This window comes from Pseudophryne corroboree, chromosome 3, assembly GCF_028390025.1.
Source record: "Pseudophryne corroboree isolate aPseCor3 chromosome 3, aPseCor3.hap2, whole genome shotgun sequence".
Lineage (NCBI taxonomy): Eukaryota > Metazoa > Chordata > Amphibia > Anura > Myobatrachidae > Pseudophryne > Pseudophryne corroboree.
In genome coordinates this window covers 466,819,649-466,839,054 of record NC_086446.1, presented here as the reverse complement: position 1 = coordinate 466,839,054, position 19,406 = coordinate 466,819,649, and the positions used below count along the sequence as shown (strand labels likewise).

General features: G+C 44.6%; 1 protein-coding gene across 3 annotated transcripts in view; it reads right to left on the bottom strand.

Annotated features, from left to right (window-relative positions):
- WIPI1 (WD repeat domain, phosphoinositide interacting 1) overlaps window positions 1–19,406 on the bottom strand; it is a 93,327-nt gene that overhangs the window by 20,871 nt on the left and 53,050 nt on the right. For all 3 annotated transcript variants that reach the window (XM_063960732.1, XM_063960733.1, XM_063960731.1), the window contains exons 6-8: window positions 10,816–10,908; window positions 10,671–10,741; window positions 9,392–9,499 (exon numbers count right to left, since the gene is read on the bottom strand). In XM_063960732.1, coding sequence (XP_063816802.1) covers window positions 9,392–9,499; window positions 10,671–10,741; window positions 10,816–10,908 — 272 coding nt within the window. The remainder of the gene's footprint in view (window positions 1–9,391; window positions 9,500–10,670; window positions 10,742–10,815; window positions 10,909–19,406) is intronic.

Sequence of the window (19,406 nt, the reverse complement as noted above, 5' to 3'; positions counted from 1 at the left end):
CTACAGTATGTGGGTATGTAAATGATGATGCTGTGAAACTATATTTATGAAAATAAATCAAGGTTTTATTGTTATAAAGGGACACAAACGTATAGTTCGTGTGCATGCATTGATAAAATATAAAAAAGGTTATAACTATATATATGTTGCTTGGGAAAACTGAATATATATATATATATATGATCTACACAAGTCAAAAGTGAAAAAAATGAAAAAATGAAGAAAAAGGAAAAAAAGTGAAAAAAATGAAAAAAATGAAAAAAAATGATAAAAAATGAAAAAAATGAAAGAAATGGAAAGAAAAGTCTCTTTGGCTGTGACCCAGCTGATTATGTTGCTTGAGTGGTTATGCAGCAATAAAAGTCATTTAAAGAGTAGTCAGCGGCGTCCCGCTGACTAAACGGCTCGAGCAGCTGATGGTAACTTGCTTACGGTGATTGCGGTGTTTCCCCGGGGTTCAGGGTGCGCCTGGTGCGGGGAGGGTAAGGGGACAGGGAGCACTGGACTGCACAGGCCCCGTGGGGAGGGATGCACTCACCCCGTCCTGGTTCGGACCGTGATGGGGGATCCAGCCGCCACAGGGACTGAACTAGCGGCGATTAGCAGTGTGGGCTTGTTTAGAGCCGTCACTGCACCTCGTCCGCCGGGACCGGAGCTGCTAACCTTTCTCTCCCCCCTCCTCCGCTGATCGACTCGGCAATACACCCCACCGGCTTACCTCTCCTCCTTCGGGTATTTCTCCGTTGCTGATGTCTTCTTCCGGGTAGGCGAGTCACGTGACCTCCGCTCGGCAGTGTCTTGCAGGATTTCCACGGCCCGTACTGTCAGTACGGTATCGGTGTGAGTGTGGTGGTTTGATAGTACAAGCCCAACGCGTTTCAACCCTCTAGGGGTCTTCTTCCAGGGATTTGTGTGTAGTGTTCATAGATCGTATCACCCTTAAAAAGGGGGGAAGGTTCAGTCTCATTGGTTCACATGCCGGTATACGCCTCCTTGTGGTTTTGTCTGTTTCTTATTGGTCTATCTAGATCTCAATCACGTTGGATAGACATGGAGGGGAGCTTGGAGTATAATCAGTGTGTGGGATGGGAACGTAAATCCTTGGGTATTGTCCTTTGTTAATATGGAATGTTGGTGGTCGTATTATTAAAATTAACTTTGTTAGTGGTGTATTTTGATCTCCCCACTTATCATCATAAATTTGTTAGTATCATAACCTGAGGTGTTGATATGTTTCTGTATTGCTTTTTCTGGCACATGTTGTATTTTCCTGATGATGTCATGAAAGAATGGATAATGGGAGTAAAAACTTAATTTTCTGAGATTGGGATGTGAAATAATGGAATATATGGTAATGGATATGGTCAGTCTCCTATATCCGTATGTATTTAGTGGAGCTGACTCATGTAGGATTGGTGTGGATACGTTGTTTCTAATGTTTTTTGACCCATAGTGACGGTATTGGTGGGGGGGGGGGGGGGGGGGGAGGGTGAATTGAGGGGGGGGGGGGGGTATGAGAGGTTGTTGTCTAGTATATGTCAGTATGGTAGGGTGTGAATTTCATCACAAGTGCGTCATTGATTGCAGATAATGGCCTTCACTTCATTATCTAGGTTATGTCCCTGTGGTGCAAAGGTCTTGAGTTCAAATATCCATCTCAACTCTGTTGTATTCATGTGATGTACAAAGTCTCCACCCCTCCAATTTTGTTGTACTCCTTGTATGCCCATGAATTTTAGAGTATCTGGTTCACTATTGTGTATTTCTTTATAATGTCGTGACAGACTATGATCCTCATAGCCCTTTTTGATGTTCCTTATATGCTCATTTATTCGTATCTTGAGTGGTCTTGTTGTCCTCCCTACATACTGTTTTTTACATGGACATTCTAAGAGATAAATGACCCCTTTGCTGGTGCAGGTCAATCTTTCTTTTACTTGGTACTTCTTGTTAGTGGTGTATGATGTGAATTCTGAAATGGGTTTTGTGCTTCGCATTTTCGCGTTCCTGCATCCTTGGCAGAACCCGCAAAAATAGAAGCCGCTCTTGGGAATGCTTCCATCTATACTGGTTTGTTTCAAAGCTTGTGGTGGTATGTGATTGTGAACTAGATTTTTCTTAATGTCTGGTGCTTTTCTGAATACGAACTTGGGTCCTGTTGGTAAAATGTCATTGAGAATTTCATCTTCTAATAAAAGTGGCCAATGTTTCTTAATGATGTGTCTCACTTGATTGACTTGTCCTGAATAGTTCGTTATAAAAGGGATATTATCGTCATGGTGTTTCTCTTCTTGTTCCTTGTCTTTATAACTGAGTAGTTCTGCTCTATCTGTTGTTGTTACCTCTTCAAAAGCCTGTATGACCTGATCAGTCTTGTATAGTTTGTCTGTGAATTTGACAGCTAATTCCTGACCTTGTGTGTGATAGTCTTCTAATTTTGAGCAGTTCCTACGAATTCTTAAAAATTGTCCCTTAGGTACAGTCTGGAGCCAGCTGGGGTGGTGCCAGCTGGTGGCCAGGATGAAGCTATTGACATCCACAGGTTTCTGGTAGGTCTTAGTGTGAATTTGTCCTTCGTCAATAAAAATGTTAAGATCAAGAAACTCTACACTAATTTTACTGTAGTTTGTGGTGAACTTCAAATTATTGGTATTGGAGTTTATGAGGTGTAGAAATTCTGTTAGTGATTGTTCATCGCCCCGCCAGATGATTAGGATGTCGTCGATATATCGCCTCCAGAGCACGAGATTCGTCCCAAGCTCGGGATTGGACCAGATGTTGAGGTCCTCCCACCAACTCATAAAGAGATTGGCGTAGCTTGGGGCGAATCTTGTGCCCATGGCGGTGCCCCTAGCCTGAAGGTAAAATTGATTTTCAAACCAGACATAATTGTGTCGTAAAATAAATGATATGCTGTCGAGCATAAAGTTTATTTGAGCTGATGTCATGCTGTTGTCCTTGTGTAGGTGATAATCTATGCTGGCTAATCCTTGATCGTGATCAATCACCGTATATAGGGATGTTATGTCAGTTGTGGCCAACCACAGATCGTCGGCCCATTTGATGTCTTGTAAGAGATTGAGGACATGTGTAGTGTCTCTCAGATAAGATTGTTGTTGTTGCACGTATGGTTGTAAGATGGTATCTAGATATTCAGAAAGGTGTGATGTCAAGGATCCTATACCTGATATTATGGGTCTCCCCGGCGGATGAATGGAATTTTTGTGTACTTTGGGTAGATAGTAGAAGACTGGGATTATTGGATGTTGTGTATTGATGAAGTCTTGTTCATGTTTGTTTAGGATCCCGTTACTGAATCCTTTTGATATGTGTGTTTCTAGCTGTTTTTTGAATTGTTGTGTCGGATCATGACTTAGCTTGGTGTATGTCTCGCTATCATCGAGAATTCTGTGTGCCTCTGTCAAATAATCTGTTTTGTTCAATATGACTATACCTCCTCCTTTGTCTGCTGGTTTGATTATGATTGCATGGTTGTCTTGTAGATCCTTGAGTGCTTCATGTTCTTTTTTTGTCATGTTACTGGTGGGTCTCTTGGTTCTGATTTTGTCTATGTCTTTCTCCACCATCTTAACAAAAGCATCTATTTGTGATCCTTTCATATGACTTGGATAAAATTTAGATGGTGGCTTGAAGGTGGTGTGTTTTATGTTGTTTGTGGTAATTGGTGTTTCTTGATGATTCCTAATGGCCGCTGGAGTGGTGGTTGCAAAGAATTTTTTGAGGGTCAATTTGCGTGTGAATTTGTGTAGATCTAAATAAGTGTGGAACTTGTCAATTTTGTTTACTGGGGCATACTTGAGGCCCTTGTCTAGTAATCTGAGGTGATTATCGGTAAGTGTAATGTTGCTGAGATTGAATACTCCCTTTCCTAATTCTACATTGATTTGTGAGGCGGTGTTCTTGTTCTTTTCCCCTCCTCTACATCCTCTTCTAGTTTTTCTAACTTCCTTTTGAGATTTTTGTTTGGAGTGCTGTTGGTTTGTAGTGCCCGGCCCACTATTGGAGTCAGCTCTAAAAAAAGACTTTGATTCTGGTTTGCACATGATGTGGTAGGTATATCTTCTATCTGACCTGTAGTTGACTGTTTGTCGTTCGGGTTATTCTGAATAATTGATACTGTCTCGGTGGCTGTCCTTTCGTTGGTCAGTAGACTATAATGGTGACTGTTGGCCCACCCTCTCTCCAGTGATTGTCTGGCTAAATTGTCATAGTGTGTTTCCTCTGCCAGTTCGTATATGGAAAAAGAGACTTCTGTCTCTGTGCTAGTGTCGATGGAGTTTGTCGACTGATCGAGAGGTGTCTGCGGGAATTGTTCTTGTTTGCTGTGTATTTTTTTCATGTATTGTTGGTAGGTCAGGTTTAGTTTCTTGTATAGAGGACTAGCCTGTCGATGATTTGTCCTGTGTATGTTGGGTTTGATGAGAGGGGGTCTTTTCTGGGGATGTTGTATTGGGTTACGTGTTTTTTTGATACCAAATTTGTCTCTGAGGATTTTACGTTTCTTTATTTCAATAATTTTGTTTTCTCCTCTCAATAATCGATTGGCCGTTAGTTCAGCCAATTTGTTGTATTCTAATTCTTTTTTGTATGGTTCTAATTGTTTGTCTAGTACATTAATCTCTGTGTTCAGTGTCTGGAGGTACCCTTCATTGTGTGTGATGAGTAATTCGGTCAGTTTAGTGGAGCAATCTTGTAGTATGGTGTCCCATTTTGTCATGAATAATGAGTCGTCTAGAAAGTGTGTGGGTGTCTTCTTAATTTTGAGACCTTTTGGTATTAGAGTGTTGTGTAGATACCATTTAAGTGTATGATTGTCCCACCACACATGTGTCTCTTTGTTGATGAGTTTTTCTAGTTGTAGGAATGTGTGACAGAACTCATGGTTTGTTCCTGTTTGTTCATGTGTCTTTATTAGTGTGGAAAACACAGATTGTGCCCTCGTGTCTCTATTGGTTCTAATATCCGTCAATCCCATGTGTGGGCCCTTGCAGCTGGTAAATAGTCACTTACGAATGCACTTACTTCAGGGGGGTTGTACCAGCGCACTGGGTGGATGAGCTCGGTGAGCTGCTTACAAAATAGGGTGACTGACCTATAGAAAACAAGTAACAATTCATGGGTTGTAGCGCTCAACCTATGTGGGTATGTAAATGATGATGCTGTGAAACTATATTTATGAAAATAAATCAAGGTTTTATTGTTATAAAGGGACACAAACGTATAGTTCGTGTGCATGCATTGATAAAATATAAAAAAGCATATCATTTATTTTACGACACAATTATGTCTGGTTTGAAAATCAATTTTACCTTCAGGCTAGGGGCACCGCCATGGGCACAAGATTCGCCCCAAGCTACGCCAATCTCTTTATGAGTTGGTGGGAGGACCTCAACATCTGGTCCAATCCCGAGCTTGGGACGAATCTCGTGCTCTGGAGGCGATATATCGACGACATCCTAATCATCTGGCGGGGCGATGAACAATCACTAACAGAATTTCTACACCTCATAAACTCCAATACCAATAATTTGAAGTTCACCACAAACTACAGTAAAATTAGTGTAGAGTTTCTTGATCTTAACATTTTTATTGACGAAGGACAAATTCACACTAAGACCTACCAGAAACCTGTGGATGTCAATAGCTTCATCCTGGCCACCAGCTGGCACCACCCCAGCTGGCTCCAGACTGTACCTAAGGGACAATTTTTAAGAATTCGTAGGAACTGCTCAAAATTAGAAGACTATCACACACAAGGTCAGGAATTAGCTGTCAAATTCACAGACAAACTATACAAGACTGATCAGGTCATACAGGCTTTTGAAGAGGTAACAACAACAGATAGAGCAGAACTACTCAGTTATAAAGACAAGGAACAAGAAGAGAAACACCATGACGATAATATCCCTTTTATAACGAACTATTCAGGACAAGTCAATCAAGTGAGACACATCATTAAGAAACATTGGCCACTTTTATTAGAAGATGAAATTCTCAATGACATTTTACCAACAGGACCCAAGTTCGTATTCAGAAAAGCACCAGACATTAAGAAAAATCTAGTTCACAATCACATACCACCACAAGCTTTGAAACAAACCAGTATAGATGGAAGCATTCCCAAGAGCGGCTTCTATTTTTGCGGGTTCTGCCAAGGATGCAGGAACGCGAAAATGCGAAGCACAAAACCCATTTCAGAATTCACATCATACACCACTAACAAGAAGTACCAAGTAAAAGAAAGATTGACCTGCACCAGCAAAGGGGTCATTTATCTCTTAGAATGTCCATGTAAAAAACAGTATGTAGGGAGGACAACAAGACCACTCAAGATACGAATAAATGAGCATATAAGGAACATCAAAAAGGGCTATGAGGATCATAGTCTGTCACGACATTATAAAGAAATACACAATAGTGAACCAGATACTCTAAAATTCATGGGCATACAAGGAGTACAACAAAATTGGAGGGGTGGAGACTTTGTACATCACATGAATACAACAGAGTTGAGATGGATATTTGAACTCAAGACCTTTGCACCACAGGGACATAACCTAGATAATGAAGTGAAGGCCATTATCTGCAATCAATGACGCACTTGTGATGAAATTCACACCCTACCATACTGACATATACTAGACAACAACCTCTCATACCCCCCCCCCCCCCCTCAATTCACCCTCCCCCCCCCCCCCCACCAATACCGTCACTATGGGTCAAAAAACATTAGAAACAACGTATCCACACCAATCCTACATGAGTCAGCTCCACTAAATACATACGGATATAGGAGACTGACCATATCCATTACCATATATTCCATTATTTCACATCCCAATCTCAGAAAATTAAGTTTTTACTCCCATTATCCATTCTTTCATGACATCATCAGGAAAATACAACATGTGCCAGAAAAAGCAATACAGAAACATATCAACACCTCAGGTTATGATACTAACAAATTTATGATGATAAGTGGGGAGATCAAAATACACCACTAACAAAGTTAATTTTAATAATACGACCACCAACATTCCATATTAACAAAGGACAATACCCAAGGATTTACGTTCCCATCCCACACACTGATTATACTCCAAGCTCCCCTCCATGTCTATCCAACGTGATTGAGATCTAGATAGACCAATAAGAAACAGACAAAACCACAAGGAGGCGTATACCGGCATGTGAACCAATGAGACTGAACCTTCCCCCCTTTTTAAGGGTGATACGATCTATGAACACTACACACAAATCCCTGGAAGAAGACCCCTAGAGGGTTGAAACGCGTTGGGCTTGTACTATCAAACCACCACACTCACACCGATACCGTACTGACAGTACGGGCCGTGGAAATCCTGCAAGACACTGCCGAGCGGAGGTCACGTGACTCGCCTACCCGGAAGAAGACATCAGCAACGGAGAAATACCCGAAGGAGGAGAGGTAAGCCGGTGGGGTGTATTGCCGAGTCGATCAGCGGAGGAGGGGGGAGAGAAAGGTTAGCAGCTCCGGTCCCGGCGGACGAGGTGCAGTGACGGCTCTAAACAAGCCCACACTGCTAATCGCCGCTAGTTCAGTCCCTGTGGCGGCTGGATCCCCCATCACGGTCCGAACCAGGACGGGGTGAGTGCATCCCTCCCCACGGGGCCTGTGCAGTCCAGTGCTCCCTGTCCCCTTACCCTCCCCGCACCAGGCGCACCCTGAACCCCGGGGAAACACCGCAATCACCGTAAGCAAGTTACCATCAGCTGCTCGAGCCGTTTAGTCAGCGGGACGCCGCTGACTACTCTTTAAATGACTTTTATTGCTGCATAACCACTCAAGCAACATAATCAGCTGGGTCACAGCCAAAGAGACTTTTCTTTCCATTTCTTTCATTTTTTTCATTTTTTATCATTTTTTTCATTTTTTTCACTTTTTTTCCTTTTTCTTCATTTTTTCATTTTTTTCACTTTTGACTTGTGTAGATCATATATATATATATATATATATTCAGTTTTCCCAAGCAACATATATATAGTTATAACCTTTTTTATATTTTATCAATGCATGCACACGAACTATACGTTTGTGTCCCTTTATAACAATAAAACCTTGATTTATTTTCATAAATATAGTTTCACAGCATCATCATTTACATACCCACATAGGTTGAGCGCTACAACCCATGAATTGTTACTTTTCAAAATCTTGCTATAGGGCCCACAAAGGTCTAGTTATGGGGGGGGGGGGGGGGGTAAATGGGGTAAATTGGAAGGTGTATACTTTTTTCACCGTACGGGTTTGGTGCTGGGAGCAGAGTAATGGGGAGGCTCAGTGCTGCAGTCATGCTGAGCAACTTGCATACTTTCTTACACTCTAATACTGTATACTGCAGCGTGTTGTTTTTCCTACTCATAGGTTCATTCACTAGTATGGTTTTTCTACTACCGATGTACTGTAAGGTCGGCTACACACCAGAGCAATATGCACCTGGCCAATATGCCAGTCGACGGGCTGACACATCCTATCCACAGTACATACCAGAACAATGTAATGAAGGATGGAACGATTACTGTTCCATCCTTCATCACAACGCACAGGGTCGCATGCGATATCTTCCGATTGCCTGTGCAGCATGGCCGCCAAGAAGATAATGCATGTGACCTACGGGAACACAGCCCCATATGCATGACATGACGTTCTGATTCGGAAGGAAACAACATTTCATGACGATATCAGCCAGGTATCTACCCACCCTATCTGGACCAGAAACTAGCTTTCACCAATTTAACTTTCATCGATCGGATCAAAGTAGGGGCCAAATGTAATAGAGTGAGAGTTTCAAAAAGTGAGAGATTTGGTAAGGTTTTGGAGTTGTTTTTTTTAAAGTGGCAATCATTTACACAGCAAGATCAACCTGGTTTTGCAGTGTAAATGATTGCCACTTTAAAAAAAAAAAAAAAAAAAATGAAAAACCTTACCAAATCTCTCACTTTCTGAAACTCTCACTCTATTACATTTGGCCCCAGACATCTGATTTTCTAGTAGGTCATCTCATAAAATGTAAAAAGTGCATCCCCTTTGAGGTGGGCATTCCAAATAAAAGATTTCCCAATAACCCAAACAGATGTACAGGGACACATTATTTCTCATTAATTTCACAACCCTAGTGTCATATCACAACCAACAGACATACAGTATAAAGTGGTATAATATACAAATGTGGCAATTATGGAAACCACTGCTACTATAGGAAGTAACTGGTGAGTACTACAACTCAGTGGTGGATGGTAGAAGCAGGTCTTGAAGCTATGAGAAACTACAGATTCTTATAAGAGAAGAAGAGGATTATGAGAGCAGATTACCCTGGTCAGCAGAACCCACCTTTCTGATAAATGCTCCAGTTTGAAGATGTGCACAGTCTCTGTGTTACTGGATACGCATAGGAACTGGGAGTCTATACTGAACACCAAGGAACTGATACTGACGTACCTGCAGCAAGAAACAGCACGTTATACTAGATCGCCATGCGCATGGTGCGCTCATTAGTTACTTAACAGAATAATGAACAGACAGCTTAATTTTTACATCTAAACATCAGATGATTTGGAGTGGAGGGCTGCGATAATAAAGGACACAAAGTAGCACAAAGTTATAGAAGTAAAAGGACACCCATCTACTTGTGACTAGTGCAAGAGTCTGCCGTCACAGATACCAGAGCAGTGGCCATATTGTTGCATTATTACCAGAAAAAAAAAAAAGTGAGTTTTCTTTCGGTAACTGGATATTAAAACCAAACTAAACCGGTGTCCCATCATATAATAGATACAGCATTTTAGCTTCTCCAGTTCTGCTGTGCCTCAGTCAAAGTCCCCTCTAATGGTCAGTCGGTGGACAGACCCATATTTGGATCACCCCACAAACCCCTTTACAAATGTGCAAACTAGAGACAAATAGACTATATTTTGGGAATAGAATAATTGGCTCTGTATTTCCATACTGCCGGAAACAAAAGTTCCACAAATTTAGTGATCACTAGGGAGAGGAAGTGAGGAGTGGAAAGGTGATTAGGATTGTATACACATATCTGAGAGAGGTTGCTTTATTTTATGTTCTGAATAGATAACTAGGGAACTACAGTATTTAGACCTAGGGAACTATTTAGAGTTGGTCGCAGATTTTGCTCTCATAGCAAAATCTGCGACCATATACTGACAAGCTGAGTGCCAGCCAGCATGTGTGGCGCTGCCCCGTGATGCAATAGCAAATCAAATATGATCGCATCGAACAGGATTCCTGCCGCCGCGTTTCCCACCGCAGAAAACGTCATCGATCGGCCCTGAAAACGGCCATAACATGCCCCAGTTTCCCATCCCCCCCCCCCACACACACCGACTGGACACCGATCACCTGTCAATCACCACGTGATCACATCCTTCCGGGAAGTGTCGCACATTCACACTATGACCAGTGCACGTGCACAGACCCTATGGACGCGGCTGCTGCATGCAAACGCAGCGGCTGTGTCCATCTCTGAATAAGGCCCAGAGTGTGGATTGAGGAAATGTATAATCAGATATGTGAGACAGCATAAGCAGGGAGCAGATGGAAAGAGAGGTGGTGTACAGAGATAGGTATGTAAGGGGCAGGTGACGGATCTCACCTCTTCATTCCTCTCCTAAACTCACAGAGTCTCTGCCCCTCTGGGATGGAGAACACTCGAATCACAGTACCCTGTAATAAGAAGGGGGGGTCAGCTGCTACGGGACACAGTGTCATGATGTACTGTTGCTCTGTTTTATACTCACTTTTTCTGAAGCACTGGCCAGTTTTGTTCCTGTAGAATTGAAGGCGATAGCAGCGAGTGAGCCATCATGGGCTTGGATTGTGCATACTGTTTTCTGGCAGAGGAAATAAATGACACAGTTTTATACAACATTATTACTTCTACCGGATTCTGTATTTCTGAAAGTACTACAATCAGAGTTTCTCCAGTATATTCAATTGTCCATTTCCCTAATGGAAAGACACATACATCTGCTCAACTAGGAGATCATAATAAAAGTTTAACAATATCAGCAACACATTCTACACCTCTCAATGTGATGAAAGAGCAGGCCATATATTTTATTGTGACACGGATCACAGAAATATCCCCTAAAAGACCTACAGTAAGTGTCACTCCATTCACAGTCATTCATGTATGACTGCCATAGCAGAATTTCTATAGGATATATTAGTTTTATTTTTTTTACTTTTCTGTACCACTTTCCCTGAAAGAGAGGGAGGCAATGCTCCCTCACTCAGGGCCTGATTTAGTGGTGGACGGACACAATCAGCAAATGTACTCAGTTTGCACATTCATCCCAGACACACCGCACATGTTTCCCACAGGGTTATGCAGAATGAATCTGGACGCAGAAAAAGACAATTTCGGTGGGCGTTCCTGGGAGGTAACAGGGGCGCGGCTAGCCAGATGTGTGGGGTGTTGCCGCCAGCAACTGCACCATAAGGCTGGTGCAATGTCCAGTGCATATTTGTATGCACAGTGGTGAATTATCACTACAGCTGGCTGGCATTTCGGTAGGAAGTCAATCGGCTGTGTCATCAGCTGTAAAGACACAGTCGCACAGCGCAAAAAGACCCCATTGCAGCGGAAGTAGCAACCAACTCTAAATCAGGCCTTAGGGAGACCAAGCTATAGCTCTAGGAGAGGATATTCTGGTGCCTGGAGGATGGGAGCACAAAAGTCACTGCAACAGGTGTACTGGGTGAGACAAACACGTCAGTAACTCCAGCTGTTGCCTGCTGCTGCCAGGCGTAGAAGAAAAGGCCCTATCATGAATGCAGTGGTGAGCACTTCGGGCCAGCTCATCCATATAAGCCAGACAATTTCTAACATGAGTACTAGGTGGAATATATTATATATAAATATATATATCTGTATCACAGACCCAGGACAATGTGTGTTAGGACAATGCTGGCTGGAGATTATTACCACCGTTAAGACTATGGGGGTAATTCAGACCTGATCACTGCTGTGCGTTTTCGCACACTGGGCAATCAGGTCTGTACTGTGCATGCGTATGCACTGCAATGCGCACGCGCGTCGGACAACAACAACACCGGTCAGCGATGGGTTAACGCAAGGATCCATTCACATGGGCAATCGCAAGGAGATTGTCAGGAAGAGGGCGTTTGTGGGTGGCAATTGAGCATTTTCAGGGAGAATGTCCGACGTCAAATCCGGTCCTGAACAGCCTGATGTGATCGCAGCGGCTGAGTAAGTCCTGGGCTGCGCAGAGACTGCAAAAAATCAATTTGTGCAGCTCTGCTACACATGTGATCGCACACTTGCACAGCGAAAACCCACTCCCCTTGTAGGCAGCAATTATCTGATCGCAGGGCTACAAATTTCGCTGCCCAGCGATCAGGTCTCAATTACCCGCCATGACCACCAAGATGAATAACTGCAAGCATAATTTTTGATGTAGCCTACAGATAAGGAGATTTATGGTAGACCTACCATAGTTAAATCTCTTTCTGCAAGGTACACTGGATTCCACAGGGAATAACATCGGGGTGTAGGGTTTGATCTTGGTCCGAAGCACCAACAGGCAAAAGCTTTGACTGTTCCCAGGATGCATTACACAGCCTCCTCTAAAACCCTTCCTCCAGGCACTGGAGCTCAATTTCGTTAAACCAGTCCAATGCAGTAGCAGGTATACAAACTCAAAGAAGCCAAGTGCGTCAGGGTGGAAGCCCTGTGGAATCCAGTGTACCTCGCAAAAAGATTTAACCATGGTAAGTCTACTATAAATATCCTTTTCTGCAGTGGGGTACACTGGTATTCCACAGGGAATAACATTGGGGATGTCCTAAAACAGTTCCTCGTTGGAGGGGACACACTGTAGCGGGCACAAGAACCCAGCGTCCAAAGGAAGCATCCTGGGAGACGGTAGTATCAAAGGCATAGAACCTGATAAAACGTGTTCACAGAGGACCACGTAGCCACCTTGCACAATTGTTCAGCGGACGTGCCTCAGCGGGCCGCCCAAGAAGGTCCAACAGACCGGGTAGAATGGGTTTTGATAGCAGCAGGAGCTGGAAGACCAGCCTGCGCATAAGCTTGTGCAATCACCATTCTAATCCATCTGGCCAAGGTTTGCTTATTCGCATGCCAGCCACGTTTGTGAAAACCTAACAGTACAAAAAGGGTATCTGACCTCCTGTGGGTGGCGGTCCTCTCTACGTAAATACGGAGAGCCCGTACCACATCCAAAGACCACTCTTTGGAGGACAAACCAGAAAAGATAACCAAGAGAGATTGTGGTTCCGGTCTTTAAGATGAAAAAATGATACCACCTTAGGCAGATAACCAGGGCGAGTTCTAAGAACTGCCCGGTCACGGTGAAAAATCAGAAAAGGGTGGATGACAGGACAAGGCACCTAAGTTCGACACCCAGCTAGCAGAGGCAATAGCCAGTAAAAACACGACCTTCCGCGTAAGACATTTAAGATTCACAGACTCAAGAGGTTCAAATGGAGACTCTTGTAGGGCATTTAAGACAACAGACAAATCCCATGGAGCCACAGGAGGGACATAGGGAGGCTGAATCTGTAAAATGCGCTGAGTGAAAGTATGAACGTCAGGAATAGACGTAATTTTTATCTGAAACCACACCGACAAGGCAGATATATGAACCTTGAGGGAGGCCAGACGAAGACCTAAATCTAGGCCTTGTTGTAGAAAAGCCAAAAGCCTAGACGTACTGAACGAAAAGGCATCGTAATTCTTAGCAGCAAACCATGTGAAGTAAGAGTTCCAGACCCTGTAATAAATCCGTGCAGAAGCCGGTTTGCGGGCCTTCAACATAGTTTGAATAACCACCTCGGAGAATCCCTTGGCCCTCAGGAGTAAAGCTGCAAAGAGCCACGCCGTCTGGCCAGGTCCGGATAGACACAAGGGTCCTGAATGTCAGGACTGTGGTTTTTGTGAACCCGGTGTTAGTGAAGTCTGTGCGGGCGACTGGAGGACTATGAATATTAGGCTGGTCTGTAGGAATCAGTGAGAAGGAGCAATCCCTGACCGGGGATCGAACCTGGGCCTCTGCAGAGGAAGCCGTATCCTGACCACTGGATCACCAGGGACTTGGTGTTGATACCAGGATGATGAATGTATAGGTGAGATTGAACTGGATATAGTGTCACAGGAGTAGGTGCTTATCTACTCAAGGTTACTGGCAAGATAGTAAGCCGGACTGGTTACTGGTGAGACTGAGAACCGTGCTGGTTACCGGTGAGACTGGGACGCAACTGTAATCCGGGCTGGTACCGGATATAACTGGAAATGCAACTGAAAGTAGAACGATGACTGTGGCTGTGACTTTAGGACGAGGCTGAAGAACACTGCAGCTGTGGCTTTAAGATGAAATTGTAGACTACTGCAGCTGTGTCTTTAAGATGAGACTATGGAATACTGCAACTGTGACTTTAAGATGAAACTGTAGAAATACTGGATATCAATGGTAACACAACTGTAATCCACACTGGGTAGCAAAGGAGCAGAGATTTACAGGAACCGAAGGACAAGTGTTACCTTTAGGGAGCTCAGCTTCTAAGCTCAAACAGAGCTGTGTGTGACACAAGGAACTGGCAGTTTCCAACTCCAGTCTCCTGACTTATACTTCCCGGTCCTTGGTGATTGGTGAGCAGTGTCAGGTGATTCAGAGAGTCTCAGGCTGGCACAGGATTGGACAGCTCTGGGTCAGGTGAACAGTCCCTGTCATGTGAGTACTCTAGACTAGGCTGTGATGTGTAGTGAGGCCTAGCAGGCCAAAAGAACACCGAAGCCTGAACTTCTGCAAACAAACAGAGGATGCTGGCTTTTAGGCCTAAACTTCAGGATTGCTGAATTCAGACTCACACAGAAGATTAATCACCACAGGTGGAGCTCGTTAACTCCTACCTTCCAGGCAGAGAACTCAGGACTCCGGAAACTCATGGTATTGGCAAGCGGTTTATCCCAGTGAGCAGAAAAATGCAGGATCCAGGACAGAGATGGCAGAGGAAAGTCACCAAACATAAGAACTACAGTGAGGATCGTGACACTGAACGAGGATGTCTGGGCGTTGAGGAAGTAGAAGAGGACGCTCTATCAATAGACCCTGCAGGTCTGAGAATCAATGCTGTCTGGGCCACGCTGGAGCGACTAGAAGTAGTATTCCTCCTTCTTGCTTAAACTTCCATAGAACCCTGGGCAGGAGTGACACTGGAGGGAACACGTATGGCAGCCGAAAGTTCCATGGAATTGGCAGTGCGTCCACGAACGCTGCCTTGTGATTGTGTCGAGACGCCATCAGGTCTACATCTGGTAGGCCCCACTTGTCCACTAGGAGTTGAAATACTTCCGGATGAAGATTCCACTCTCTGGCGTGAACGTCCTGATGACTGAGGAAATCCGCTTCCCAGTTGAGGACTCCATATTGCTGGCTGCTCCGCCCAACGGAGGATTTTTGATACTTCCAGCATTGCCATGCTGCTTCGAGTGCCGCCTTGATAATTTATGTATACCACTGTGGTGGCGTTGTCTGATTGTACTTGAACAGGCCTGTTCTGTACTAGAGGCAGGGCCAGCGTCAACACATTAAACATTCTGGACTTGCGGGCAGTGTTCAATTGGGAGGAGAGATTCCTCCCTGGTCCATTGACCCTGGAGAGAGTGTTGCTCCAACACCGCGCCCCAACCGCGCAGACTGGCATCCGTTGTCAGGAGGACCCAGTTGGAAATCCAGAAGAGACGGCCCCTGCTCAACTATTGGTCCTGTAGCCACCAGCTTAGTGACAAACGAATCTCCGGAGTCAAGGAGATCATTTAAGACCTGATCTGATGAGGCAGGCCATCCCACTTAGAAAGGATTAACCTCTGCAGAGGGTGGGAGTGAAATTGAGCATACTCTACCATGTCGAAAGCAGACACCATGAGGCCTAGTACTTCCATCGCCGAGTGTATCGACACTTTTGGACGAGAGAGGAAATATCTGATCCTGTCCTGAAGTTTAATAACTTTCTCTGGAGACAGAAACAATCATTGGCTGTGTGTGTTCAGTAGTGCACCATGCTCCGAGCAGGAACCAGCGGGGACTTTTTCCAGTTGATGAGCCACCCGTGGGCTAGTAGAAATTGGACCGTCAGTTCCAGATGACTGAGGAGAACCTCTTGGGAGTTCGCCAGGATCAGGAAGTCATCCAGATACGTCAGGATCCTGATTCTCTGACGGCGGGGAAGAGCAGTCATCACAGCCATGACCTAGGTGAATATCCGAGGGGCAGTGGCCAATCCAAAAGGCAGTGCCTGGAATTGATAATGTAGGTTGCCAATAGCGAACCGCAGATATTGCTGAAGAGACATGGCAATAGGTATGTGCAGGTAAGCATCCTGTATGTCCAGGGAAACCATATAGTCTTCGGGTTCCATGGGCAGCACTATAGAGCGCAGAGTTTCCATACTGAATTTGGATTCTCTCACAAACTTGTTTAATGATTTGAAGTTGAGTATAGGCCGGAAGGACCCATTTGGCTTCGGAACTAGAAACAGGGTCGAATAATATCCCTTGCCTCTCTGAGACAGAGGTACCGGCACCACCACTCCTGTATCCAGGAGGACTTGTACAACCAAGTGTAGGGATAACCGTTGTGCAAAACTGGTGAGGGGGGATGTCTCTTGAAAGATTGCGTAAACGTGAGAGACAACTTACCACACCCAGGCATCCAAAGTGGTCTTTAACCAGGCCTGGGCGAACTGCAGAAGTCGGCCTCCCACCCTGGGGTCCCGTCATGCAGCAGGCTTGTCTTGTTTGGAAGCAGGCTGACGGGTGGCCCAGGATTGTTTAGATTTAGGCTTAGTGGTTTTGGAAGCACGAGCCTGTCGCCGATATACCTGACCCTTTGCTTTCCCTGTAGGTAGAAAGGAACGAAGAGGTGGTACTCTTAGCCTTCGGAGCAGGATTAGTATTTGGGAGACACGCAGTATTGGCAGTAGCCAAATCAGTTACAATCTTATTCAGATCCTCCCCAAATAGGATGTCTCCCTTAAAAGGGAGCACCTCCAAGGTCTTTTCGGAGTCCAGGTTCACCTTCCAGGACCTCAACCATATAATTCGATGAGCCAGGATAGACGTAGTAGATGCCTTGGCCGCCATTACACCTGCATCAGAGGCCGCCTCCTGAATATAGTGGGAGGCTGTGGTAATATAAGACAGATATTGTCTGGCAGGGTCAGAAAAATCCTGAGGCAGCTCATCCTCAATTGCCTGAACCCATGCTTCAATTCCTTTCGCAGCCCAGGAGGCTGCCATAGTGGGTCTATGTACCGCACAAGTAAGAGAATAAATAGACGTCAGGCATCTCTCCACACGCTTATCCCTCGGTTCCTTCAATGAGGTGACAGTGGTGACAGGCAGAGTAGGTGACAAAACAAGTCAGGTGACATGAGAGTCCACCGGTGGTGAAGTTTCCAACTTGTTACTCAACTCCGCAGGGATAGGATAACGAGCTAGCATCTTTTTAGACAGGGAAAATTTCATTCCTGGAGATGACCAGGATTCCTGACGTATGTCAATTAAATGGTCAGAATGTGGTAAGACTACTTTAGCAACTTACGGACGTTTGAACTTATCAGGTTTCTTAGACGCAGTAGTAGGCTCAATGTCATCATCTATTTGAAGAATAAGTTTAATATACCTCAACTAGGTCAGGAATATCAACCTGGGTTGTAGATTCCTAATCAGAAGCAACTATATCAGTGTCTGACGGATCAGTATATTCCCCATCCTCATCGGAAGAGGGGCGTGGGGTTGACTTTTGTCTAACCAAAGATCGATTTAAATTGTTGTAATTGGGTAGACAGAGTATCCACCCAGGGCGGATTAACTACAGGGACAATATGTGGCTGCAATGGCATAGGAGGTCCCACAGGGGGCGTAAGACGTGTCACAAGTGTAGTCAGCATACTTGAGAACGCTGCCCAAGGTGGGTCCTGATTGGCCACTGGTGCTGCAGGTTGACTGGGTGTATGGCACTCAGCGCCTGAACCAGCAGCTAAAACTTCTGCCTCAGGTAAATCTGTGGTGCCAGTCTGTGGATTTACCCCCCTTTGTTGCAGACATTATAAGGAATGTAGCCTTAGTGCTTAACAGTACAATATAGCCAGACAAACACAATACCTGCAAATAACCCCCTATGCAATGTGACCGTAAATATAGGACACAGAAAAGAGGATTAAAGCGGTAAGAGGTGACTGGAAAAAAAAAAACACAGGAAAAATCCCAAATCGTATATTCTGTGTAACACTAACACATATATATATATATATATATATATATATATATATATATATATATATATATATATATATTTATTTATTTAGTCCCCGACGCACCTAGCCCCTCAGGGTACAGAGTATAGAGTTAGCAATATATGATACAGGGGAATGGAATCCCACACAACAGCTACAGGCACACTCAGTCATATGTACAATGCAGAGGTTATTACATATAAACAATAAAACTGCACTGGACTAGTAAAACTACATATAAATTATGTACGAGTATAGATATAACAATGCGCAGTAGATATTGGATGTATATCACAGAATATTTGTACTAAATATTCAAATAACAGTACACTTTGTTTTTAACTAACACTGTCTAAAATGACATGTAGAATACTTAAGTGCCTGTAAATGCACAGCGCTGATGAGGCAGGCGGCTTTACAGAGGAGACAGAGCCCTGTAGTCCCGGAGATCAGGCCAGCTAGTAGTGAAGATGGCGCCAAAATCTCTGTCAGGAAGTGATGGAGAGTGAAATGCAGCTCTAGGTCGGGAACACCAGCAGTAGATGGCGCCCGGAGCTGGGGGAGGGGCTATAGGATAGCTCCTTGTCCCCTATGCTGGTCCTCACCACCGGGTGCTGTGGAGCCTATATCAAACGGATTTTAGTAAATCCGACCTGTGCTTCCTTGCCCTGGTGGATATAGTGCAGTACAGTGTCCACGCCAGCGGCGCGGTCCGTCTCCTGGGACCGTGATTAACCGGCGAATCCCACATGGGGGACCCTTTTACCTCCTCCTTGAATTGAATTGCAGCCACGTGATCCTGGAGAGCGTCAGCAGTGGTGTGCCTGATGACCGATGCGCCTCCGCTGCAAGTAGCCAGGAACCCGGCCGCGGGAGTATGCAGCGCTGCTGGGGTGGTGCTGGAGTCGCAGCACAGAATGTCAGACTGACAAACAGTGCTGCGGCCCTTGAAGTCTTCTAAAAAAGCTCTTTTCAGGGCACTGCAGGCACAAACTGAGCTCCAGTGCCTGGAGGCGGGGTTATAGAGGAGGCGGTGCAATGCATC